Here is a 27,909-nt window from a genome sequence, read left to right as displayed (position 1 = left end):
GCCTGGGTGGTCTCCCTCTCTCTCCACTTTGGTGAGCTGTTGCTTAGCAGCTAATAATAGGAGATGTTTGCAAAGTAATTTGCCTCTTCCTCGGCCAATGAGAACCAGAGCACTTTTCCATCAAACCACCCTTTTCAGGGTTTGCAAAGGGGCTACCTCTCCAAATGTTACAGCAACAGGATCAGAGGTAGACTGGCGGAATCCGCTCGCCACTTTCTTCTGCTTTAAAACGAGTAACGCGCTATAGCTGGACGAATGAAGACCGAAGGATCTATACGGATTCGAGCACATAATGTTGGGATGGAGTTGGAAGACTTTGGCTCAAGGAAAGACTAGAGAATATTTCTTAAAGTTGAACCCGGTGGATGCGCGTGTCGCGAATCTTGGATTATTATTATTATCGCCTCTGCCTAACGCGCCGCGTTTGCCTTTAACTTTCTTCAGCGCTTCTTCTGCCTCCCGTTTGGACTATGGCCTCGGATCCCAGAGACCCGGGACCGGCCGGTGGTGTTTTTGGAGATTTACCCCCAAGTTACACACGCTCTCCGCCGCTTGTGAACTCAGATCTCCGCCGGAGACCCAGTTACTGCCACGCCGCTTTTGCGTTAAAACAGATTTCTAAGGTGACAAACGCTTTTCCGCTGGAATACACACACACACACACACACACACACTACGTTGTTGTTCTTCGTGTTGGTGGTAACGTGTGTATTTCAGGGAGCCAGGGAACAGTTAAGGACTTTCTTTAGCCTAGTTTTAGAAGTGTTTGGAGAGGATTTACTCTCTTCTCGGGGCTAGTGAGAAGGAACTGATCAACAGGCGACACATACATCTCAAAACCTAGTTTGGTGGAGTTTGGTTTAGATGGAGCGTAGACGACTCTTAATATTTAAGTAGAAGCGCGGACAGCGACTTCTATGAATGAAAGCTATCTTCATTCATTTAGCTCTTCTGTCCGCGCGTTTTGAGTCTTTTTCACATTTAATTCGTCCCTAATGCTGCCTTAGTGTTCAATCTGGTTGGTCTAGATACAATATAGCGTGTTTGTTTGACAATGCGCGCGCGTCCTGCTGAGGAATTCACTGATTAAGTTTGATCTGACAAAGCATCAGTGAAGCGCATGAACGCTTGGCTATGTGTCAAAACTCCCATGAGTGAAACCAAAACATGTCCAGTTATACTGCAGCTAGGACTGCTAGGTACAGGGAGCTTGTGAGGTAGTGGCAAAGCCAGGCTTTATATTGCTTATAAAAGTGTTTGCTTTTCTATTGTAGCCTGCCAGAAATGCTTAAAAATTAACTTTCATTGTAACATGCTGCTGTGTGATAAGCATTTTGAAACAGTTATAGTTTATAACAAGACATGTTCGACAGCTTTTATTTGAAGTTACATGATACCATATGTTTTAACATTCTACATTTTAGAGCTTAAAAGGTGCTTTTTTATATACATAAAGCTGTATTATGGTTTGCTAACTTCTGTAATTTTAATTAACAATCTTCTTTAATAAAGATATGAGAAGGGAATCCAGGCCTGTGAGATATTTGGAGAAAGTTCTTTAAAACTCTTAACAGTTTAAACCCAAAACCTGAAAAATTACATTTAACATTTAATTAAGACAGAGAAAATTAAAAATGACAAAAAATATTGCAGCTATTTAAATGGCCGGAGAAAAAGATATAACAAAATAACATTTTAACAGGCATATGAAGTTCTCTAACTCATGATAAGTTTCTACATTATATAATAACACAAAATTGTTGGTATTTTAGCGTTTACTACAGGTTAGGGTGGATTAATAAGGAAACAGTTGTCACAGTGGTATCTGAACTCATTCTTTAAAATAATTTCCATATTATTTTCATTTGGTTTGCTGAGTTGTTTTCAAACATCTTTTACATTCTCTGCTTGACAACAAGCAGACAGTGTCACGTTTAGAAATGTCTTACACTAAAATGAAAATAACCTGACTTGTAAATGTTGATTCATGCGTTGTTAGGACAGCTCACTATCCTGGCAGGGCACCGTGTGTTACAACTGATCTGAAATAGCATCACTGTACATGTGAATAAGTGTTCCTCTCTTGTGTCTCAGGGGAAAGCTGTGGGACAGAAAGCACCACTGTGGATTCGGGCGAGGTTCCAGGCTTTTCTCTTTTCTCTGGGCTGTCACATCCAACGACACTGTGGAAAAGTCCTTTTCATTGGACTTCTTGTGTTCGGCGCTCTGTCTGTTGGTTTGCGAGTCGCTGCCATTGAAACGGACATTGAGAGACTATGGGTGGAAGGTGAGTCCAAGCTTTCATGTTTTGCTTATGCGCTGTGTGGGTTTATTTGTGGGGCTGATCTGAAGGAAAAGTTATTTGTGAGCTGTATGTTGTGACGTCACTTTGCATAGGTTCAGAATAGACATAGTCGTTTTTATTGCAACTCCGTTTAAGAACTCTCTCCCAAATAATTTGACTGCCTTTGCTTAGCTTAACTAAGCTTAGCTTGCTTAACTGATTGAAAATGTGATTGTGGTGCAGTTGTTGGGTGATATAGACCCAGACCTTGTGTGGGCTTCTGATATGAAGTCTCGGGATCTTTGAGCGGACATAGACCGTGGCCTCTGGAATTCCATATCTCCTGTCACGCACACGTAGCATTCTTTTTCCCAGCGCATGCAAGCCTTCTCTTGTTCTCTCCCCATCAGCCTATATTGTTTGCGGTGGGTGCTGCGCTTGATGTTTTTCTTTTTCTCCCTTTCCCGTTTGACGTCCTTTCCGTGCACCTCACTTATCTGTGCATTTTCAGGCAGCTTTATTTGGTTTTCACACTGCCAAATTCCTTCTAAGCCCCCTAGGCTTTCGCCACACTGCTGATCCCCTGCACAGATGGGCTGTGTGTGAATTGTTAGCCATCTTTGAGGTGCTGACCCTCCCCCTCGTGCTCGCTGTGTGGTCCTTCACTATTCTTGGATTCCATTCAACAATAAAGGCACCCCCTTTACCAAAAAAAGTGAATACAGCTGAAGTTTACCCACCTGTTTCACACTCACATAACGTGCACACACTCATGCACAAGCATATAATCCATAATTTTTTGCTTATGTAGTTTTATACTTGAAAATAAAACATGCTGTTCATGGTAGCTTAGCATTGGTTTGTTTCATAAAAAATGGTAGGACCTTTTAGACAAACTCCTATATGCTTTTCTACAATATCATAGGCTTACGCAAAAATACACATTCTGAATAGCATAAAAGCATTTTTTTTGTTTATAATATTGAAACAGGTTTATAATTACTTGTTAAATATTTAGAGCTCTAAAGGAGGTGATGTATGAACAAATGCTCTCTGGTGGGAACGTTAGCTGGAGTTAAGCAAAGGGAGTTGTCAGATGTTGTCAGTGAAATTTGTGTTTTAATGTAAAGCAGGCATAAAGCATGGGGCTCCTGGAGTGAAACGCCAAAGTGCTGAAAAGGAACGCTGTGCCTTTAAGAGGCAGTGCCTGTGTTTCTAAAGTTTCTGCCTGCCTTGTTTTCCCCCAATAGCCCATTGACAAAGCTGCTCTGGGCTGAATGGGGAGTAAGTGGTATGGTAACAAGGAGAGGTTATTTCTCACACACAGGCACACACATTCACTTCTGCACACATACACATAAAAAGTCACAGGGACAAACAAAAGAGTTTTATAATGGGTCTTGTGATTGGGAATTGAATTTAAAAAGGTGCTGTTAGCGATTACTAAATATTTGCATGTATCAAGAGTGCTTTCCAATGACTTGGCAAGCCAAAACATTGAATTACAAAATTAATGTGGCATAAGCATTTCTCCATTTCAATTATTTCACGGACAGACCAGTTAGGGTACAATTTAAATGTTGCAACCTATTTGTCACAAAAAATCAAATCTGTTGTGTGTGGGGGAGCTGTAAAGAACAGTAAAACAGTCAGGGCCTGTGGATATCACACTTGCCCAGCTGTGCATTTCGGAGCATATGCCTACTCATTACCCCTGAGGCGGTGACTATCCCTTCTTCACCTCTGTTCTAGCCCCCACCCAAATGTCACCCAGGCCACCAAGTGTCCATGTCCTTAAGGGACCACCCGGGCCACCCATAATTGCTTCCGCCTTCCATCAAATGATGTGCAAACCAGTTACCTTGTGTTTAGATGCCTTATAAAATCAAACCAACAATTTAGTAATAGGGTTTAGGCAAACGTTTAGGAAAACTGTGTGTATTGTGTGTTGTGCCTTTTATAAACAGGAGGGGCCATCAAAGAATGTAGAGATATTTATCCAATAGCCTTAAACTCATCAGTATGTTTATATCAGAATGTACACGTTGTATATGTTATGTGTATAAATTATGGATTGTTGTTTGAAATTCTAGATTTCTAGAGTATGATGATTTGCTGTTTAAAAATCATAATTGAAGACTTGAGTGATGGTTCCCCCCCCCCCTAAAGTTGGGAATTCTCATTCAGTCATCCTTGTCATTTCAATCCTGCATGACTTTCTTTCTTCTGAATTTTTTTGTCCATCCAATGAAAATCAGTGGGCTCCAATGTTGTTTTAGACCCCACTGAATGTCATTGTTTAGACACAGTTGACACATTCTTTAAAAAATCTTATTTTGTGTTGCACTGAAGAATGCCATACAGGTTTAAAACGGCACAAGGATAAGTGAATGATGACAAAATGTTCATGGGTTTATTGTTGGGATAGAGGGATTTTAGCTTGCATTGTGAGATGGGAGAAAGAAGAGATAAAATGAAATGATGCTCGGGAGGAGCACGTCAGATACTACAGATTGAGAAAGTTGTGATTTCAAAGGAGCTCAAGTTATTTCATCTGGTTTCTGACACCAAACCGAGCAGTACCACATCTTGTTTTAATTGTGTGGATTTTAATATTTGATTGAGCTTTTTTAGAGTGAAGGATGAGGAAAGATTTGTAAGTGATGTAAGATCTGTGTGGGGCAAAGAAGCAGACTTTGATATGTGATTATATGCTTGAGTAATGCTGGCCTCCCAAAAGGATTGTTGGCATTTAACAGTCATTGCAAAAATGTGTGCCGGGCTAAACAAACGGCAAACTTTTTCAAACCGACGGACATGTTTATGTACTCATATACAGTCGTATCTTAACATTTCTCATCCGTTTTGACACGATTTTGGTGTGCCTGACAGACATGTACACACAGACAAGCTGTACAAACATTACTTAAATGTGTGCAGGGATATCTGGGTAGCAGACCCACTTGTGTTGTTTGAAGCCACCAGGCAGCAGTAGAATGGAATAAAGAACATATACACATTGCATGAATGACCTTGACCACATGCATATAAACTGAGGGAATCAGCACAAATCCAGGATTTACACAGTCACATGTGGACCTTTCGGTGTTAGGAGCAGTTATCTAAACAAAAATGAAATGCAAGGTAAATGCAATAATTCGTTATAAAATACACAGTCTTCCCGTCCTGGTGCTGGATTCGAGAGAAAGCAAGCTCTATGAAGCATTATTGGAGGTGAATGGCAAGCCACAGTACCCCAGCTACATAAATAAACCCTAACTGCTGAGACTTAGACCTCACCAGTAGAAAGTACAAACAAGGCCAGAGTCAACCTGGGTCAGTTGAAAATGTTTACTTCAACCCCCCGTTTCCACCCCCCATCCCACACAGGCTGGTCTTCCAGCCCCCATTACTCAAGAGCGGCCATATGAACTGAATGCATCCCTTCTCAAAGTTTAGCAACTTTCTACCACAAATCAGAGCATTATCAATAGGCTTCACTCACTCTGGGTAGTCATTTTCTTTACATAATCGGTTTGTTTGGCATTGCACTTTTTGGCATTGCACTTTTTTTTTTTGGTTAAGAGCATAATGCAGTTCCAGAGGTTGTCAGTGCAGCAACAGAACATTTTTTATATCTAGGTTGTAAACGCGTCCCATTGACGTTGGTGGCACGATCAGATAGGCAAATTGAGGTCTAACTCCATGGCAGAGGTGCTAGGGTACACCTTTCTGTTTATATTCTTAAGCTAATGTTACTAGAACAACGCCAGCAGAGGCAGGAGGAGACCAGACCCCCTAGAAGCTGCCCCTCTTGCTGCCCGATTCAGACAGTATTTCTTACATTCAGTCCAATGAGGGTCATTTTCTTAGATCCATGCTTAGAAAAAAAAACAAAAAAGAAACTTTTTTTGAGAAAAAAGTCTCCTTTTTGTCCTTCTCAACAGTTTGTCCTTTTGGTTAGGGTAAAAAACATTTTCTTGGTACGTGGTGGAAAAGAAATGGTTTCTGGGCCCAGTAAATTCATTTCCAGTTTGAATGAAACCAGCAACGTGGAAAAATTTTGCCTTTCACCATGGGATGAATGTATGTTTCAACCACACATTAAGCTGCATTAGCAGCCAGTGGAGTGCCTAATGTGGTTATTTTTCACAGCAGCCAACACTAGGGCTGATTAGCATAATTAGTACAAGGAAGCCTATACATATGGAAATGGCCAGGACCTAAGTGCCAGAACCGGTGGAAATTTATGTCAATGCTGACAGAAGTATCAGGTCTGAATAGGTGCTAGCTCAAGCATAGTTTTAGCCATTTTAATATGTTTTAAATATTTTTTTACCTGCCATCTGGAGGGTTACAATGAATGGATATGTATGTTAAGTTTTTTTAACAAGGCCGACAGTTGCCTCAGAAAGATGTACAGGAGGACATGCATGTGTGTGAATGCATTTCACACACAAAGATGTGAAAGCTAGTCTCTCCTCCCTCTCACATTGTTTTATCCGCTGGGAAAAATCCAAATCCAATTGCTTTTGTAGTGAGTTTCTCTCTTTATTTTTTTTCCTGTTTGTTGGGAAACAACTGAAAGTGACTGAAAATGAGGGTGACAAAGACCTGCATTGAGTCTCTTGGTGGCCTTGAGTTAGCGCTCATAGAGGCAGAGTTGGAGCAGTCTCCATCTGCCACTGTATTTGTGGAAGATGGGGTGGTTCTCTCAGTCATGGTCAAGCCATTGAGACTACTTGTGATTGAGAGTTGCAATGAAGCTGAAATGTTTAAAAAGATTTGCACTTGAGCCAAATCTATCCTTCTTGTCTACATAATGTGTCTGGAAAGAAGAGGAAGAAAAAAATCAAACAAAGAACTTGGAATGGACATTATGGGGTCTTGACAGACCCAAGGCAAAAGAGCCGGACCAGCTTGTTTTGTTCTTGGTGGTTTCATATACTAATGTGTGTGGGAGAAAAAGCGAAACAGGAAAGAAGAGTGAAAGCGCGTATGGGAGAGTGTGTGCATGGTCACGCACTGGCACCCGACTGTGCATCTGAGCTCTTGGGTTTACTTGGGTGGTGAAAACAGGTAAAAATGTCTCTTTCAGCACTCTTCCTTGTGGGACTTCCTCCAGAACAGCGTGAGTCCTTTTAGAAGCCTCTTAATCCCTCTAATCTGGCCCACAACACTTTGAAGGTGGCCTGTCCTAATGGAGAAAGCACTGGGTTTCAGACCTTGCTGCTCATTGCTGCTGCGCCACATGCAAATCTTAAATTCGTAGACCGTAAAGGGATATTTATTCATAATCTTTAAATTAGGTTAATTAAGCATGATCCTTGTTGTAATTAGTTCTTAGGATATTGTATCTTTATTATGCAATTTTTTCCTCACCTTTCTCATTTAGTCATTTCTTGCTCCCCTTCATGCATCAACATGGTAATCGCAACTATATTTCAGGTCAGTGTGAGCAGGAAGTTGTGGGCAATGTGTTGCAGAGCATTGGATAGGCCAAGCCAGGGTGGACATGAGCGAGATTGGAGCTGACAGGGACCACTGGCGAGGTGACACTGAGGAGCTGGGGGCTTCTTCATAGTTAATTACATGTCACTTTCCATACTGCCCACTGGGAGGGAACCCCCTCACACCAGCTCATTTTGCTGGTCTGCTCCTGGGTGGGACCTTGAGACAGGCTTGCTGAAGCTTGCTACCATTGTGTTCTAGCCAGTGAGGGCAGACTGTAGATTAGCTTCAGCTTTTACCATTTCATGAGCTACAGAATACTTACAGTTGCAGAACTTTCTAATCTGTGAGACACTGGGGCTGGTTTTCTTTCTGGCTATGTTGGGGAACACTGGTCAGACCCTCCTCGTGGATAATTGGCTTGTGATGGTGAAGTCACCCCCAAGGCTTTTGAAAAATGGAGGACAACAAAGGAAGGAGGGTCTGTGCTTGGGAGAGAGTAAGCTCTTTATGGCAGTATTGCTGGATCGATATTACACAACACCTTTAGGCTGCCCTAATTTTGAGTTTTTTAAACACAAAAGATTTTATAATCACAAACCTCTCTACCCTGTTTCAGTCTCAGCAACTCAAAGAAAAGATTAGTGCTTTGAAAATCCCCCCAGGCGTCTGTGTTTTAGAATTCTAGCTGTTTGAATCTCAAATGTACATCCCAGATCACTCTTGTGCATCACAGTTCCTTTCCTCCCCTTCTGTGGTGCGTTTCTGGCTGTGAAAGTATTTGCACGCCTGTCTCTTTAAGTGTACGGCAGCAGCGAGCCGAGAGAACAGAGCAAAGCTCCCATCTGGAGGGTTGCTGAGTGGAGCGGTGACTGAGCGGCGGGGCCCGCTCGGGCCTCTAGCTGGGTGGTCCAGATGGGAGGAACCAGACACAAATAGCTATAATTTACTTCAGGAGCCCCTGTAATTACAGGCCCAAGGATTGGAGCTCAATTCCTGCAGATGCCTGAATGCATTAAATATGAACATGCTGTCTGTAGATCGACACAAATACGTGTTTTTGCAAATGGAAATGGCCTTCAGATTCAGCAAGTAATGTGTTTACGTAACCTGCATGTCAGATAGCTGCAAGAAGGGAGACAGGAGGTTGAATGTTTGCATGCATCAAGTTCTAAGCTTCAGGGCAAGTTGCATGGCATTTATATTTGTGGTGCAACTTTTTTGTTTTTCCTCAGCTTTTTCTTTCATTAAACAAAACCTTTTATGTGTGTTAAAGGATTGTTCTTAAAGGATCTCTAAGCCACTTACAAAGCTGTGGGCTACTCCTGACATGAACAGTACCCCTCTCTCTCTATATTTCTCTCTTTCTGTTTCTCTGTCTGTCTTTCTTTCCCACTCCCTCTCTCAATTAATTGAGACAGGCAGCGAGATCTGCCGGGGAGAAAAAGTGGCTCGATGGGCTCGGCCAGCCACTGCAGGCTTGTCATCATGTATTGGGACGTGGAGGGGCAGACGGGCAGGCTGTGATCTGGGCCGGTGCGTTTCATGTGCATTTGGCATGGCTGCAGATACCCCGCGTTCTCTTTTCACCACCGTCTCTGTTAATTAGGAGGCTGGACTACGGAGTTTCCTCCGACTCTTTGATGCTTTTCATCCCGACTCAACATACCACATGAACAGCATTTCTGCGTCTGCTTTTATGCCTTGCTTGCTCCTTCCATTTACAGCTCACATCTTGTATCAGGCATGGTGACCTGTAGATCAAGACCTAACGTCTTGAGTGACCTTACTATCAGGAACCACAGTCTGTGCTAAGCAGTGTGGAGTTAGCCATTCATTAAACTGGTTCTGGCAAGATTAGGCCGGGAAAGAGTTTCTGTCAGGTTTAAGTCAGCCATACTGGAGAGTTTATGGAGGATTTTGTGGAAAAGCATGTTTTTTTTTAGCCTTGTTGGGCCGTGTCATGGGTATTTTTACTCTTTAGTGTGCTAAAGACACAAATGTGATCCGCACATCTGTTTCTGGGGTTAGCTAGAATATACACAGGGGAATAAGAACTGTAATGTGTTTAATTGGAGTTTAATTATGACATTAACCTCTGAATAAGGATCATGTTTTTTTTTTTTTGTTGCAGTGTGACCATTAACACAAAACCATATTGTTCCTCTGCCTTGTTGTGTCTCTGACATATAAAGGTGTCTCTGAATGTTCTTAATGATTGGAAATAACAAAACGTGTTGTCTCTTTGTCTCAGCTGGCAGTCGGGTGAGCAAGGAGCTACGCTATACAAAAGAGAAGCAGGGAGAGGAGTCAGTGTTCACCTCACAGATGCTCATACAGACACCCAAAGAGGAAGGAAACAATATTCTTACCCAGGAGGCTTTGTTGCTCCACCTGGAGGCTGCTCTGTCAGCCAGCAAAGTTCAAGTGTCTCTTTATGGAAAGTGAGTACAACCCCCAGCAAGATTACAGGGAATTTCAAACACTTATAAACTAAGGGCCAGTCTTCTAATATGTGGTTGTACAACCTCTACCCACAGATCTTGGGATCTTAATAAAATTTGCTTCAAATCCGGAGTCCCAATTATAGAAAATGTCATGATTGAGAGGGTAAGCCTGTTTTTATAATGCAATTTTTGCCTTGCTTCGTAATAATTTTCTTATTACTGTTTGCTAAGTGCTTTAGGCAGTTATTATAACTTAATTTGGTTATGTTTTGTTCTGTGCCATGAAATCTGCCTTACTGAAGTTTATACTCTATTCTTTGCAGATGATTGACAAGCTTTTCCCCTGTATGATTGTGACTCCTTTGGACTGCTTTTGGGAAGGCTCTAAGTTGCAGGGAGGCTCTGCCTATTTACCGTAAGCATTCTGCTTATTCTTATTTAATATGCAACCACTTATCTCTGATGAAGTCACATATAGCTTCAATGGACTTTTATAAATATATCTAAACACAAGAGACCAGAATTAACCATGAAACAAGGGACTGTACCTGAACTACAGCTCTAAACTTTCGACCCCCCCTCCTTGATATAACACACGCTTCTATAACAATTGGCTTTTACCTTCAACCAAAATGGCGCTGGCTGCGACAAACACTGACATCAAGCCCCTAGCAAAAGCTCTATTTAGTCTGTTGATAAGCTGAATCCTGGTTCCGTCGTCAGTGTGGCTTGAGCTGTCAACAATGTGGTGAGGGGCTTTACAGGACAATTTCTAATCCTGCACCCCTGTCCCACCACCCAGTCCCCCAGCCAGAAGGAGCCCTTATGGAAAGGGGACAGAGAGAGAGAGGGAGGGAGAGAAATGACTGCTACTGGGTGGGTAGGAGGGAAGGGTAGTGGGGGGGCAGGGGAGCCTTTGGGTCAGACAATGGTAAGCATTCTTTCAGTTTACGAGTGAGTGTCCATCAGTGAGGGGGCCCTGGAGGGGGCCCGGCTTTGTCAGCACTGGGTAACACTGTGCATTCTCATGGTAATCGCCCAGGCTTGGAGCTGTAAGTTGGCCAACAAATAAAATGGGCATTATTCAAGTCCTGGGCCCAGAGAGAGAGAAAGAGGGAGGAAAAAGTAGAAAAAAATTAACTGTGGATGTTGGACATTGTAGTTTACACTTCCACCCAAAACATCTCTTTAATATTTTGTTGGTGGAAAATTGAAAGCCAAATTGTATTTTATGCCATGCAGAACAAAATTTGGTTTCAATTGGCTGAGACTGTGATTCTATCAATTCTCATATACTTTTTTTCTCTTTACTGCCTAGTTTGACTAATACCCAGGTTTTCTGAGAAGCAATGCGATAACCCAAAAATTGTGTTACTTATTGCCCTCTTTTCTTTATTTAGACATGTATGAAGCGGCCCTGCGTTAGCCACTGAGGCTAATGTCCTCTTAGGCTTCCGCTTCAGTTCAGCTGGGTTTTTTTTTTTCATCTAAAGGGAAAAGAGCGAGATAGAGAGACCGAGAGAAAGGGAGGGAGAGAGTGAGTGAGGGAGAAAAAAACTTGAGGGAACAAAGAGCAGCAATCTATGGAAAAACAAAAGGGCCCAGGCCGGTTCACTCAAGCAAAAAATAGGAGATAAAGGAGACTCTTTTTGCAAGCAGGAGCAAAGGCGCTTGGTATGTGGGAATGGGAGAGGACCAGCTTTATTTGAAGCAGCTCTTCATGAGTTATTAGAGTGAGATTGGGCCTGGAGTTAGGACACTATTCACTTTTATTCTTCTTTACCCACAAATACTCATTATGGTGAAAGGCCCCTCTTTCACTCAGCGGGTATCACTCTGGGTTCTATGGCATTTACTTTAAGGATTTTTTTAGCTACAAAGGTGTTGATTTGGAATGTTTTTCCTTGTGATATATAATTTTCAATGCCATAATAATCAAATAATGTTACAAATTAGACGTTGTCAGTGTTACCGGAATCACCCTTCCCTTGTAAATCAGAATGTTAAAAAGAATCCAACTGTAACTCTACTAAACCTAGAGAATTAGACTTTGACACATCAATAAACAACAGTCCACTTTCTCAATGCCCACTGAGTGAGAGAAGATAGATTAAAAGCTGCAGGCTAAGAGGTTGGAAACACTGGGCTCAAAGCAGCATTCAAGACAGTTGGCACAGCCCTTCTCAGCATTTCACTGCCCGCCTTCATCCTTATCAAGATGTTTTAGAGGCAGAGGTAATCGTTATGACTCGATGCACAAAGTTAAGAGACAGCAGCCTGTAGACCGCCGGCACATTATGCCCCTCCGTGTAACAGGATAATAAACGCTACTTTATGCGGCATCTGTAGTCCGCCACCACCAGGGAGGGACTGGTTCGGGCAGGCTCGAAGAAGCAGCGGCAGTGAAGGGGAAAGGGGTTTGTTTGGAAAAAGTGTGCTATTGTTTGAAAAAGCATACATTTGATGCATTTAGACTGCTAACTTAATTGAAATGTCTCAATTTTGTTTATTGTGTTTCTTGTCATAGGGGCATGCCTGACATTCAGTGGATGAATCTGGACCCCCTCAAGCTAATGGAGGAGTTGAGCCAGTTTACATCTCTAGAGGGTTTCCGAGAAATGCTAGATAAGGCTCAGGTGGGCCATGCTTATATGAACCGCCCCTGCTTGGATCCCAATGACACAGACTGCCCTCACAGTGCCCCTAATAAGGATCCCCGGCAGGTGAATACAGTTTTTTTAATGCAAATGACAATGTCTTATTAATTTGAGTCTGCAGAATTTATACGTTTGCATTAATTGTGTGGTCCGTATTTTATTTAGATCCCCGACATTGCTGCTGAACTTCAGGGCGGTTGCCATGGTTTCTCCAAGAAGTTCATGCACTGGCAGGAGGAGTTGATCCTGGGAGAAAGAGTAAAAGACTCTCAGAATGCCTTGCAGAGGTGAGAAAGAGGGGGAAAGAAAGAAGGAGAGGCAATAGGAGGGGGTATGTGGGTGGGCCTCTCTCAGGAGGCCCTGACAAGAGAGAAAGTAAGAGAGAAAACCTGAAAGAGACAGAGATGGAGAGAGGGAGGAATCTTTCTGACTCCTAATAACCTCACACATCCAAGGAATTCTTTACATGAAGAGGGATCAGTTTCCACCTCTGACCCCAGTATAGGAAAGAGCAATTAAACATGATGGACAGCCACATTACCTTTGGGCAGATCTGAAATGCATAGTGGAGGAAAATCAAAACACAATGAACAGAAAAAACAACATATGATACAAAGCAAACAAACTGTAGGTAAACTAAAAGCAAGAGCACAAGTATTTGACACCTGAAACTTAATCTCATATGTGTGTATTTTCAATGCAGGGTTTAATCTGCAATAAATGAAAGTCTCTGCAGAGAGCACAATATTGGCCTTTTGCCCAGTATTTGTGCATTGTTCTAATCTCAGTGGAAGTGTTAGAGTGATCTATAGAAGCCATAGAGGGATCACACGCATCATTCCTGTCTTTATTATAATGTGTCTTGCTATTAATGTCTCCTTATTATCACTTTGTAACACAATGATATCTGCACACACATGGTTGTATGTTCAGATCTCACTCAGCCTTCTGTATTTTCCTGTATAGTGCGGAGGCTCTTCAGACCATGTTCCTCCTCATGAGTCCCAAACAGCTCTATGAGCACTTTAAGGACGACTATGAGATCCATGACATCAACTGGAATGAGGACAAGGCCACTGCCATCTTGGAGTCCTGGCAGAGGAAATTCGTTGAGGTAATTTCCTGTTTCATAACACACCCACACATCACTTTGTGAGGTCTGAATGGTTTCAGTGACTGCGGAGGGTGCCCAGCTGGGGTGGAAAGGTAAAAAGAGCAAAGAAGGTCACAAGTGGTGCAAGAGAGTTGTTTTCCTTAGACCAGAGGATGGCAACGTCTGCCTGAATTCCATCAATCCTCAGCTGCCTAGTAAACGGAGTCCTCCTAGGAGGCCACTGACAGACTCCCAGTTATAGGAACAAGCTGTTTTTGTGATAACTGACACCCAGCATGCTAACTGAGAGAGAGAGAGAGAGAGAGAGAGAGAGAGAGAGAGAGAGAGGGAATTACAGAGTGAGAAGAGCCTCCAGTAATGTCTGCTGCCTCAAAAAGAGAGCAAGCGTGAGGGAAGTGGAGTCAGGGGAGGTTGGGGGGATAGGGCACTGTAAAAACAAAGTGCAGAGGTATTCCTTTCCCCTTAAGGTTGTCGGCCATTCATGGTGCTGATGGAGTAGCCTGAGAGACCATGTGATCTCATCTGATCCATCTGACCTCTGCCCTCTGGCATCTGTGCTCATTATTTCTTGCTTGTCAAGCTTCATAGGGTCTCGTGTTATCTTGTTTGTATGTTATTAGGGTAAAATACGAGGTGGATGAGGTACGGCCCACAGAAGAATAAATGTTTGTGTGGCTTGTCAGGAAAAGTAATGCAAGATGTGTTCTGTTCCGCAATGAGTGCACAAGTTCATTCAAAACACACAATGTTAGGTTAAGCAACTATGCTCATGCCGAAATTGATTAAATTGCAGCCAGTCACAAGCCTCTTTGATTTGACCCGTGGATATATGCTCTTTCCAATCCAAATTCTCAAAATATTGTAGTTGCATTCTGTGGATTGTTGTTTAAAACTATGATTTTTATGTCTAGGTTGTCCATTGGAGCATTCCTCAGAACTCTTCCTCCAACGTTTATGCCTTCTCTACCACTACTCTTAATGACATCATGAAGTCTTTCTCCGACGTCAGCGTAATCAGGGTGGCAGGTGGTTATCTGCTCATGGTAAGACATCCATTACTGTGGCAACTCTGGTTAAGGCTAATGGCAATGTGATGACCATGTCTCCATATGTGTGGAGCTATTCCCTTACATGTATCTCTTTCTATGCACAGCTGGCATACGCATGCGTGACCATGCTGCGCTGGGACTGTGCTAAGTCTCAGGGTGCTGTAGGGCTGGCCGGAGTGCTTCTAGTTGCTCTGTCTGTGGCTGCAGGACTTGGTCTGTGCTCGCTGCTTGGGCTGTCCTTCAATGCCGCCACCACACAGGTAAATACACACCTAAACGTCTTAAATTCACACTCAGCCTCAGGGCTTGGCTGTAACTCAGAGCTGTGCATTCCTCCACAGGTGCTGCCATTCCTGGCCCTGGGCATTGGAGTTGATGACATGTTTTTGCTGGCTCATTCCTTCACCGAGACCAGATCCAACATCCCGTTCAAGGCACGTATCTCAAAAATATGCTTTGGATCGTGACGTCTTGGCGATGAAAATGTTGCTTAGGCTTTCTGTTGTTGTTTTCAAAGATCACAGCTCATTATTTGCCATATCTCTACACAGGAGAGGACAGGCGACTGCCTAAGAAGAACTGGCACCAGTGTGGCTCTCACCTCCATCAATAACATGATTGCTTTTTTCATGGCTGCCCTAGTGCCTATTCCTGCTCTCCGGGCCTTCTCACTTCAGGTAAGAATTTGTATTTTGTGTTTAAGTACATCATCAACCATTGCACCCTGTGATGCCCATTGAGAAAGGCTGGCAGGGGCGTTTACTATCTGAAAAGGGCAGTGAAAGCTGGCTTTAAAAAACGAGCAGTCAAAGTTAATGCAAAGTAAGGATGGCCTTTGTTGTTGCTCTTTCTTGTATTCTTGCTTTATTTTATGGTCAACCCCCCATCCAACTAAAGTCACAGCCTAGTTTTCAGGTGGGGAGTGGATACAGAGAGAGAAAGAGGTAATGAGATGAGTGAATATATCAGTATATCACCCAGCCATCAGACTGTGCTTCTCTGATCTCCCCAGGCTAACCCTGGGTGGTCTGCACTGTAATGATACAGAATACAATGTCTGTCTGAGGCTGGCGGAGTTGGAGGGGGGTTCTGCCCAGACTCGCTGTGACCTTGGGAGTCCCCTTTCCTTGGATTGTTGACTATTTGTGGAGTGATGGGGGAGGGGGTTGCTGGTTGATTTAGGGTGCATATTTTACTTTCTGGGATTCAATCCGAGTCACTAAAACAGCGAGGGATCCTGAATGCAGAGGGTTTGTTCTCAAGTTCAGACAGCAGCTGTGGAGTCGGGTGGCAGCGTAGAACTCATGAACGAAAAGACTTGGCCTTTATCCTAAAGTCTCACTTTCTCTCTTACTCTCTATTTCAGGCGGCTATTGTGGTTGTCTTTAACTTTGCCATGGTTCTGTTGATCTTTCCTGCCATTCTGAGCTTGGACCTGCACAGGCGGGAGGACAAAAGACTGGACATCCTGTGCTGTTTCTACAGGTAACTAAGATGCGCTGCCCTTACTTAATATCAGCCCTTTTTATTACGCCAAAGCCTATGGTACTCAAAATGTGGATTTATATGTTTCTTTTCCTCTAGCCCCTGTTCATCTCGGGTGATCCAGATCCAGCCTCAGGAGTTCTCAGATGCTAACGACAACCACCAGCACGCTCCGGCCACCCCCACCTACACTGGCTCCACTATAACCACCAGCACCCACATCACCACCACTGTGCAGGCATTCACCCAGTGTGATGCAGCTGGTCAGCATATTGTCACCATTCTGCCACCCACTTCCCAGATCTCCACCAGTCCTCCATCCATGGTCCTATCAACACCCACCCCGACTGCTGACCCTTATGGCTCCCAGCTGTTCACCACCTCCAGCTCCACCCGAGACCTTCTAGCCCAGGTGGAGGAGCCTGAAGAGGGCCGTGAGTGTGTGCCTTTGCCCTTCTTTCGCTGGAATCTGTCAAACTTTGCACGGGAAAAGTATGCCCCTCTGTTGTTGAAGCCCGAAACTAAGACTATGGTGGTCATCGTTTTTGTGGCTCTTCTGAGCCTCAGCCTCTATGGTACCACAATGGTTCATGATGGACTCTACTTGACTGATATTGTCCCCAGAGACACAAAGGAGTATGACTTTATCACTGCCCAGTTTAAATACTTCTCCTTCTATAACATGTACCTGGTTACCAAGGATGGCTTTGACTATGCCCGTTCCCAGAGACAGCTTCTTCAGCTTCACAATGCCTTCAACTCTGTAAAATATGTAGTTAAGGACAGCAATCACAAACTTCCCAGAATGTGGTTGCACTACTTCCAGGACTGGCTCAAAGGTATGTTTTTTTTAATTTTTTTGCAGTGCTTGCTAAGGCTACAGCTTTTACTACTATGACCATTTTCACAATGCATTATGTCTGAAAAATCAGCCCATACCTTGTCTTGCACCATTGTATTGTTTATAGGTTAGTATATCTAAAAATGTACAAAATATAAGTAAATATGAAACATAGCTTTTGTGAAAAATACCACAAACTATCATTTTACTTCTGCTCATTCATTGTGTCGGAAATGCTCTGATCTCTCAAGGTGAAAGAAAGGAGTTCAGTGAAAGTTCACTTATTTACTTAAGTTCACTTAGCAGTCATCTGCTTTTGTGTTTCACCCACCTGGGCATAGAGAAGATTGCGTGAGGGTCAGGGGTTATCTCAGACTGTTTGTGACCTCTCTGCTCACATTAGTTTGTATTGAGAGCTTAACTGTGAGGGTAATCCACAATAACTAAAACCCAGCGAATTGAAAAGAAGCTATTTATTTTGAAAGGATGTGGAAACTGGAGGTAGTTGAAAGATTCTCTCTTTCTCCCTTATGCTATTTCCTTTTCTTGTGAGATCTCTGTAATTACAGAATGGTTGTGGAAACTGTTTTTCAGCTGTTGCCAGACTTTGTAATTTGGAGAGCACGAAAGACTTTCTCTGGTTAGTTTATTCAGCCCACACACATTTATTCAGCACCAGGCAGAAAGATGGAGAACCCAGCAAGGGGAGGGGGACTTTTAGTTTATATGCCTGTTTGTGTGTGTGGATTGGCATTAAATCTGACCCAAGTTTTTTACCCCCCTCTCTAAGGGAGGAGTGATTTTAACAACCCTCTGTCATAGCTTATTGAATTGTGAAAATAAAAGTAGGAAGGTTTGAACAGCTTTCTCACAATAGGTCTAATTGTACCCATCCATGCTCCATGTAGGTCTGCAGGTGACATTTGATGCTGATTGGGAAGCTGGCAGAATCACCTATGACAGCTATCGCAATGGCACAGAGGATGGAGCGCTGGCCTACAAGCTCCTCATACAAACTGGCTCTAAAAAAGAACCTTTTAACTACAGCCAGGTGTGTGGTCTTCTATTGGAGCAGCATTCAGTATTCATACCCATCCAAAACTTTGCATCTATCCCAAAACTTAAATTTATACATTTTGTTTCTTGTAAAGCTCACTTCCCGTCGCCTGGTGGACGAGGATGGTCTCATTCCACCAGAGGTTTTTTACATCTACCTGACAGTATGGGTCAGTAATGATCCATTAGGCTATGCTGCCTCCCAAGCCAACTTTTACCCCCATCCTCGGGAGTGGATCCATGATAAGTACGACACCACTGGGGAGAACCTTCGCAGTAAGTAAACCAAAGACAATGACATTAGAAAGGTGTTCAAAATCATATTTATGGATGCATGTTTCAAAAACGTTACCTCTTCTCTCTTTCAGTCCCTGCGGCAGAGCCTCTAGAGTTTGCTCAGTTTCCTTTCTACCTAAATGGCCTCAGACAAGCCTCAGACTTCATTGAAGCCATTGAAAGTGTGCGCACAGTTTGTGAGGAATTTATGCGTCAGGGGATCCAGAACTATCCCAACGGCTACCCCTTTTTGTTCTGGGAACAGTACATTGGCCTGCGCCACTGGTTCTTGCTGTCCATCAGCGTAGTCCTTGCCTGCACCTTCCTGGTGTGTGCTATCCTCCTGCTCAACCCCTGGACTGCAGGCATCATTGTAAGTCTGCTTTCCTCTCAACCTAATCCATTTCTAACTCCCTTTTTTTCTAGCCCCTTCCCCTATTCTCTTATTTCTCTTGCACCCCCTGATCCCCTCAACACAGCTCAATAACTTTGCCACCAGGTCAGTTTTCTGGGGAGGGCCTTGGCGGGTTGTCTAGAGGGTGCTGCTTGCATACACACATATATACACACAGTCACACACATACCCCCTCATCTCTTTTGTCATTCAAATGGTTGCAGCAAGACTTTCTAAAGAAGAAATGCAAAGCTCTCCTGAAGGTTTTTACCTCCAACTGCCTTTGTCCAGAAATTTGGGGACAGGACGGATCTGCCCAGTCATGACCTTGGCCCGCTAAACCCATCCATCAGGGACTGGGTGTAGTGGGGGTAGTGGGTAGGATAGTTAGTTCATAGGCTAGGAGTTGTTTCTCACAGGCTGGTGGGGTCCACAGCTGAACATGAAGAAGCAAAGAACTAGAAGTGGCCATTTGCCTTGGTTGACATGTATTTCTGGTTTAGCTGTAACATGACAGACTCATTTGTGTGTAAAAGCCTATGGCATTTATTTAAATGATAAAGTAAAGTTTACTGCAATTGCTTTTTTAAAACTCAAAACCAGCTCTGTTCTCTTCAGTTTCACAGCCTATATGTGGCCGCAGTAAAATGGGTTTTACCATCTCCAATTTAAGCATGACCAAATTGGAACCCCTGCCAACATCAAAGGTTTTCATGGCAAAGACTTAACCAAGAGCCCTATTTAATTTATAGAAAAACTGTTTCTCTTGGGTAGGAAAGTACTGAGGACTACACTGCACCAGGAAAGTGAGAGCAGAATGGTCCTTATACTCTTTTATCATATCGTCCCTCATTTCCCTAGCCCTGAAATTGACAAAACATGGGGAGGGATGAGGATATAGTCATTATGTAATCTGATACTCGGGCAGATGACAGTGGAATGTAGAGGATATTGGTCCAGTGAGGCTCATTTTTGCATTGTGATTCGTGTAGTGCTATTTCCATGTACAAAGTTCATTGTGACGTAACGGCTAACATGCAAATTTTTGCCTTCTACTCGACAGGTTTTCATTTTGGCCATGATGACAGTGGAACTTTTTGGCATCATGGGACTAATTGGTATCAAACTGAGCGCCATTCCTGTCGTCATTCTTATAGCCTCAGTTGGTATTGGAGTGGAGTTTACTGTGCACATTGCACTGGTAAGGCCATCTTGCATCGTAATTAATCAGTATTTGTATTTCTGCCAATGAAATCAAATAGACCAGTTTCATTCTCTCTATTTTCCACATTGTAGGGTTTCCTGACTGCCATTGGGGACAGGAACACTCGTTCAGCCGTGGCTATGGAGCATATGTTCGCTCCTGTGATTGACGGCGCCATCTCTACTCTGTTGGGAGTGCTCATGCTTGCCGGCTCAGAGTTTGACTTCATCATGAGGTGAGTGATTGACACTTCTTCATGCGGGTCTCTGAGGTCAGCCCATATGCTGACTTTCAAAATGCTGGTGGGCCTTAGGCAGGGACAGTTGTCCATGTGGCTGTAGGGTGCAGGTGGTAACGTTTACCTCCCCATCACCTGGTGTTGTCAGTCTGGATGTTAACTCCCCTTAGACCGCCACAGCACTCTTACAAACATCCTTGAGCCGCTTGAATGCACAACAAATGGAGGAAACATCAAGGGAGTGCAGCAGCTGCTTGTAAACATGTAAATATACAACCCACTGCGCTGTGACTCAACATGCACACACTTGCTCACAGTTTTTCCCACCCAGATTGCGGGGAAGATGTCAACTGTCCATTCATTTGGTTGTGAACTCCCTCTAGCCACTGAATTTTGGCAACTTTTCTGCCTGGTTTAATGTCTTCTTCACAGAAAGAAAAAATGTTCTAGGCTCTGCTGAAAGCAAACCACAACCTTGAGATCCACCTCAAACAGACCCATGACATAAAAAAATGGCTTAGTTAGAGGTTCCAGTACAACATAGCTGCATGTTGAAAATTAAAAATATGCCTCTTGATAATTTTTCAGGCCCCCACTTTTTGCACCAAAGAATGATTTGGAAACGAGGAAGAGCAGTGTGGTTTGGGTCTCCAGGAAACTGCAGGGGGTTGTTATAGCAGATTGCCTTAGGACAGTGGTAAAGCCCGGAGGAAAGATTGGGGGTTGGGGATTGAAACAAACCATTTGGTGCAAGCGGTGTGCCAGCACTGGGGCATTCACAGTGGGAGGTCCTGTTTAGAAGTAGAGAAAAAGAGAGAGAGGTCTGGCCCTCTAGCTGGGGAGTAGCATAAATACATTGCTGTAAACATCTCCTGGCTGTGGGACACTGAATAAACAGGAGAACAAGCTCAGCAGCCCCTCTTAGAACGAGCCACCCTTTCCAACCCCTGACTTGGAATGGAAAAGATTACAGTTTATATAAACAACAGAATTCCTAACACTAGGTCTACTCTGGAGGTCTAACCCAGGCGGGGCCCATGGATGGTTTAGTCTTTTTCCCCCCTTTTTTTCTTTTTTTTTTACTCCTTAAATAAATCACGCTCCATTTTCAGAATGTTGACTTAGTAAAATAAACATGCGCCCTTTTTCCAATCTTTTCATGTATACAGGACCGTCAGACAGAATGAACGCTTTTAACTAACAAAAGGTGGACATAAGTGCAGCCAGAGATGGTTGGCTGCTGTGTCTGGTTTTTTCCCCCCTATTTTTAAACAACCTTCATGTTTTCACTGAACATTACAAACGGTGTTGAAAAGGATGATTGTGCCTTTCTTGAACTTCTATCAAAGAGTCAGTCAAACAATGTGATTCTTCTAAATGTATCTAACCATTGCCGTAGAGAGAGATGACTGAAAAAAAAACAGTTCACACTTAAAGCGGTCTGATTCATCTATGTTAATGAAATAGGCATGAGAGAAGTGGGAGGCAGGAGTGGAGGGAATGAAAGAAGGCTTGCTTGTCTCTGTCTGAGAAACCCATAGCATAGCTTAGTCTCTGGTCTAAATGTTGCATATAATTCTGACCAGAGTCTCCGGTAGTGCTGCATTTTACACACAGACCCCGACGGGCCACCTTGGAAATTTAGGTTTTAGAGGTCAATTTAATATACCTCTCCCTGACTGTGCATAATGACTGAAAATAGATAATTATAGTCTTTTAAAACCAGAGGTTCTGTAATACAGCACAGGTCTTGGTTCCTCAGGGAGCTGCAATAGAGACAAAACCAAAATAGATCCAAAATGGAGGTTCAGTGGTGCGATGACCATCAGACCTGTAATCTTTTTAACAGTTTTTTTTTGTTTTATTCATTCGTTTGACGGTTCTCAGAGGGCCAAAATAAACACATTTCCTCATTGGAGGAGACGGGTCAATGGACAGCATTTTCCACTGTACGTCTGGAATGCTCCAAAGCAGATATGCCAAAGATGAACTTTTTCCTCTCTTTCTTTCTTTCTTAAACCTAAGGTTCTTGTAGATGTGACAGAAGCAAAAATGGTCAGAGGGCGGGAGGTTAAAAGAACATTCCTGACTTTTTTCAAAATTCTGTTCCTCTTTTTCTTACCTCCAAAAGTCTGAACCACATCTGAATTGTCTCTTTTTAGTGTAACCATTTAACTGGAGTGCTCTCTAATTTTCTCATGCAGTGTCTTTCTTGTGGTGAATCAGAGGCCTCCCTCAATGCTCTGAGCTGAAGCACAGAGGCGCAGACACCCTCACAGCCCTGTAGTCTATTAGTGAGCACTGAATGTTAACACGCAAGCCAGTATACAGGACAAAACTGTTACAGCTCTTCTAAGCCTTATATCTCTAGCCTTTATTGCTAGCTCTCACCCATGAGCTAATGCCTGGGAAACCTCATTCACCACCCTCTCCCTTGGCCCCTTCATTCAAACACACGTTTTCGGTGCTGCTTCCAGCCTTAAGCAACTCTGCACCACTTCACACTGCTCCACCAGACCCACGAGTGCCTGTGCCAACCAGACCTCCATGTTCTTGGCTGTGGAGGTGGAGGGTGGTGTTTCCTGCTAGTCTTCAGCACTGGATTGAGGTTCATGCTTTAGTCACCTCCACTCCACCAAAATAGCTGGTCTTTGTATTAGTCTTAATCAGACTATTTTACAGATAAGAGTTTATTGCACATGAAAGAAATGCCTTTCAGCAGATCTCTACAATAATGTTTTGTCATTAGCTCTGAGCCAATATGACTGTTGAGGGAAGGGAGGAGGGAAAGAGAGTAGGAGGAAGAAAAAGGTACAAAGAAAAGGTCTGGCCTGCTCAGCGTAAACATAAAGGTGGCGTGCCCTGGCCAGGGTGAAATAGGATCTCAATAAGAGGGGGTATTAAGTTTCTGAGGAGAAAATTACATTAACAGCAGTGGCAGCTTTTAGGACAGAGGGAGGGAAGAAAGCAGAGGGAGAAAAGCAATGGCAAGGGGTGAGTGTTTGTGATGTGTAGAATCTGTTCACTAATGTAAACACATCTCCTCAGGAAGTGGCAGGGCAGTGGTGATAGATGAGGGCTCCCAGAGGGAGAGAGAGCTAGTACTTGCTATGAAGATGGAACCCAGGAAATTCTCTCCAGCTTTGTTAAGTTGCCAGGAGAGAGGAAATGTAGGAAAATAAATTATGGATAAGAGGGGATGCAACATCCTACAGTGACTCTAGAATATCACCGCCCTGTCAGATGATGACCTTATTGTCTGATATCTTGATATCTTGAAAATGCTGTTAATGATTGGTGGCTGCTTTAACTTTAACATTCTCTTCATTTGTGTTCTTGCCTGCAGATACTTCTTTGCAGTTTTGGCCATACTGACATTGTTGGGGATCCTTAATGGTTTGGTGCTTCTTCCGGTACTGCTTTCCCTAATGGGCCCCCCCGCTGAGGTTGTACCTGCTAACAATGGCAATCATTTGCAAAGTCCCTCTCCTGAGCCCATGCCGCCTCCTATGAACCACCATGGGTATTACGCTGGGCACATCCCAAAGGAACCACGTCAGGCCTTCTCCGAGACCTCTGATTCTGAATACTATTCTGAAACCACAACCACCTCTGGCATCGGTGAGGAGGAGTACAAGTACTGTGACAGGAGCGCATACATCACGTCTCCGGCTCAACCACCAACCTCTCATATCTTGCTTGAAGCCAGCAAGAACCCCAGCTTCCCAAAGCTCACAGTGAGTCGACCTGACAGAAACAAATCTCAATTAAAATGTTTGCGATGTAGCGCTTGAGCACTTTTGTAATGTGTTTGTGCTTGTTCTTGCTTCCAAGGTGGTGAAACCTTTTAACGAAAATGGCTCTAAAGGACAGAACAGCGAGTCAAAGCTGAATGCAGTCAACTCGGTCAGTTCACAGATCACACGGTGGGACAATAAACATGAGTACCAAGGACAGAGCCGACAACATTTACCTAGCGACAGGACCCACTGTCCTCGTAGGACTACTCAGTGTGGCTCAGGGCCACAACCAGGGAGAGGGCAGCAGCAAAACAGGACTACAGCCCCAGCCCACAGCCCCGGGGCATTGCAGCACCCTAACAATGCAATCACCATGGTTACAGCAACAGCCTCTGTGACAGTGGCAGTGCACCCCAGTTTGCCGGGGTCGTACCAGGGTTACATGCACAAGGGATTTGAGGATAACGAGTCAGACACTTTTGAAGACTCTAAGAGGACTTCTCAAACATATGGGAAGGCTACACATTATAAGAGGGACTCTATGGAACTTCAAGATCTGGAATCCACAGAGAAAAACCACCATCAAGCTAACCAGGCATTAGGTAAAGACTCTTTACCTTGTAGCTTTCAAATTTCAAATCCCAATACTAGAGAATTACGCAGTTTGGATTGTTATTATAATGCAGCCAGCTGTCTGTACCGGTCATAACGATGTTCTATCTTTTGCATGTGTTACAGGTGGTGCATGGATCCAAGCAGCCAAAGATTGCTAGACTGCTCCCAGCCCCCACATCCCTTTGTCTGGAATCTCTGGCTGTTTTGGGAAGTTCCCAACCCCAGCCCAGTGTCTTTTATCTCTTTGAACTGTACATAGACCTCACACAGACAAGAGGATTTATTTTAAAATTATTAAAAAGGTCTTCTTAGACATTTATAAATATATATATATATATATATATATATATATATATATATATATATATATATATATTAAAACTAAAAAGAGGGAAACTATTTTAAAATGTGCTGTATAACTTGTGTATTCTCTTGTGTAAAAGTAAGATATATAAGAGGATTTGGAGGCCTTGTGTCCTCCAATGTATAGATTATAAAATGTGCTATATGTAAAATAAGTGAAATGATATTAGGTTATTGAAATGCAAGGTCAGTGTTCTCTTTTTTTTCCTTTTTTTTTTTTTTTTTTTGCTGCTACACTTCAAATTTAATATGATGTGTCTTGAAAATATGCAGTACCCCTTTCCCCAACATAAGCCAAGATTTAACTTTATATTAACAGGTTCTTAAACGTCAGCAAATAGGAAGCTTATCTTTATTGTTCAAAGATGTAGACTTATCTTTGATTGCACTGTACAAAATCAAGACCGAATACATGACAGTTTTTCTCAGTTAATTTTTTTTTCCTTTAGCCTATTTATTTTTTTCTTTTTACTGACAGCAACCATTGTGCCTTCTTAACTTTTATTTTCTTACAAAATTAATTTGTCACACTGTTCAGTAATACATCACTATACCGTTAAGGGTCAACATTGTCACTGACATGGACTATCACTGTAACTCCTAGTTTTACACATCCTTTAAATTGTGAAGTGGTCTATGTCTAGTACAGTTTGCAATGAACAGCAGGAATATGGGTGTAGTATTTCCTGTTACATTGTTCCATTATATACGCATTTGCAGTCCACATTTATATACTTGAAGTGGTGGTTAAATGACACTTTTTTATTTTCCTTTATGGTTATTTTAGCCATACTTGAGTAAGCTTCAGTTTGTCACTCTATATGTCCCAGCTAAAGTTTGGGAGACATCAGGCAAACGTGTTGTTTACCCGAATATCAGTCAGAAAGGGAATTTTGCATGAGTGCAAAATGAGATTTTTGTTTGCTTGTTTGTTTTCTCTTTTTTTTGTGTGTGTCATTTTGTTGTCTGCTTTGTAAATAGCTAAAGCCCTGCGCAATTGTTTACCTGGTAGTTGCCCTTTGGGCTTCTCCCACAAGGCCAGTGTAGGGACAGATAAACAGCTCTGGTGCTAGTCTTCCTAGTATTCTGTCTGTTTCTCAGTATTTAGTTCTTAGGTCTAATTTCCGATAAAAGCTCACTCATTCAGTATTGGTATTCAGTATGTCACTGCCAGATGCAGGGAAAAAGTGTAAATGTAAGTGGCAGCTTCTCTCACGTTCCATACTTTCTCTCTCTCTCTTTTTTTTTTGACAAAATGTTTGTTTTTTAACTAAAAAATCAGAACAAAAAAAAAAAACAGGTAGCTACTGTATCTGGAAAACAAAGCAACACAAAATAAGCAATATAAAGCACATGTACAGCTTAAGGACAGAAGTGGCTTGGGCAAATAGGAGACAAGGGTAGGGGATGGGGGTCCTGCATAGGGGTTTTGTTTCAAATGTATGTCATGCCATATAAATTATTTATATTATATTTTTATTTTTGTAGATTGTACAGATGTTAGTCACTAGACTGAAGTTATATTTTGAAAGAGTAAATATATTATAAATATAAATATAAAATTATATCTATTTGTTTCTGAGATTCTGTTTTGTTTTATTTGGGGGGTGGGGAGGGGGGGTTTGGGTGGAGCAGGCTTTGAAATCTTCATATTGCTGTTGGAAATAATGAAGGAAAGGGGTGGCTACGGTCGTCCACCTTGTGTAGACTCTTTGCCTTTCCTACATCATGTAAAGATTTGAAGAGTTTCTGTTTTGTTGTTGTCTAAAACACTGTGACTTCAGAAAACTTCGCGGATAAAACGAAAAAGAAAAAACATTTGTGACCATCATTTCCTTCACCCTTTATAGGAATTCAACTAACAAAATAAATGAAAAAAATTCAAATCTTATCGGCTCTTATCGTTTTTCTTTGATGGCTGCTTTTTGTTTGAAACGTTGTCATATTTTGATGTTGTTTGCATACATGATATCAAACCAAATTTTGTCACCCGAAACAAAAAGCCACACTATTTTGGGTGACTAAATACTAAAAAGATGTGAGAGGTGATTAGGTGAGGGGAGGGAAGGCAACTTCCTGTTTTATTGTTGTGACTCCCCAGGCTAGTGTCCTCAGCACAATAAGCCCACCAATGGAGATGAAAGGCGTGTGCTGTAAATTCCTCGGCTTCCCACAACACGGGTTCATCTGTCAGCTACCTCGGGCCTGTCTGAATCTGATACACCTCTGGCTTTTGAAGTTACTGTCGAGGCCCCTTAGTATCAGGAAAAGACAGAGAGCGGGTCAAGGGTTTTACCTCATGGAGTCAGAGAGCAGCGATTGAGGCCGTGGGGCACGATCACGTTCTACATGTTAGAGTTTCGGTTTCTCAAAAGGAACATGCTGAAAGCTGCAGCCTTGTCAAAACTGCTGTGAAACTACAATTGCTTGCAATGCATTTACAATAGCTATGTTTACATGCACCCAAATAACTTATGGTAATCGGATTGATGGCATTAAAAAGCCAGCTAAATTAATCCGACTGAGCTTGATCTGAATTAAATTTCAACTGGATTGAAAAAGGGAGTGTAGACATGAAATAATCCAGGCAATAGAAAAAAACTAAGTATGCAAATGCTTGAATCCAACCATCTCAATATGCGCGCTACAGTTCGTTTAGAATAAGATCTCTGATGTTCACACGCATTCTAACATT

General features: G+C 42.8%; 1 protein-coding gene across 1 annotated transcript; it reads left to right on the top strand.

The window, feature by feature from the left end:
- Positions 1-27,105, top strand: LOC127951596 (protein patched homolog 1). Its single transcript, XM_052549575.1, has 22 exons — positions 1-623; positions 2,095-2,287; positions 9,990-10,179; positions 10,276-10,345; positions 10,506-10,597; positions 12,710-12,905; positions 13,005-13,126; positions 13,806-13,953; positions 14,865-14,996; positions 15,107-15,262; positions 15,344-15,436; positions 15,554-15,679; positions 16,369-16,487; positions 16,587-17,326; positions 18,237-18,379; positions 18,480-18,660; positions 18,753-19,033; positions 20,118-20,255; positions 20,351-20,493; positions 23,843-24,233; positions 24,331-24,838; positions 24,975-27,105. The coding sequence occupies exons 1-22, from the start codon at positions 471-473 to the stop codon at positions 25,007-25,009; spliced, it is 4,350 nt and encodes a 1,449-aa protein (XP_052405535.1). The 5' UTR covers positions 1-470; the 3' UTR covers positions 25,010-27,105.
- The last annotated feature ends 804 nt before the right edge of the window (positions 27,106-27,909 follow it).

This window comes from Carassius gibelio, chromosome B2 (genome assembly GCF_023724105.1).
Source record: "Carassius gibelio isolate Cgi1373 ecotype wild population from Czech Republic chromosome B2, carGib1.2-hapl.c, whole genome shotgun sequence".
NCBI lineage: Eukaryota > Metazoa > Chordata > Actinopteri > Cypriniformes > Cyprinidae > Carassius > Carassius gibelio.
This window is presented reverse-complemented; position numbering and strand designations above follow the sequence as displayed.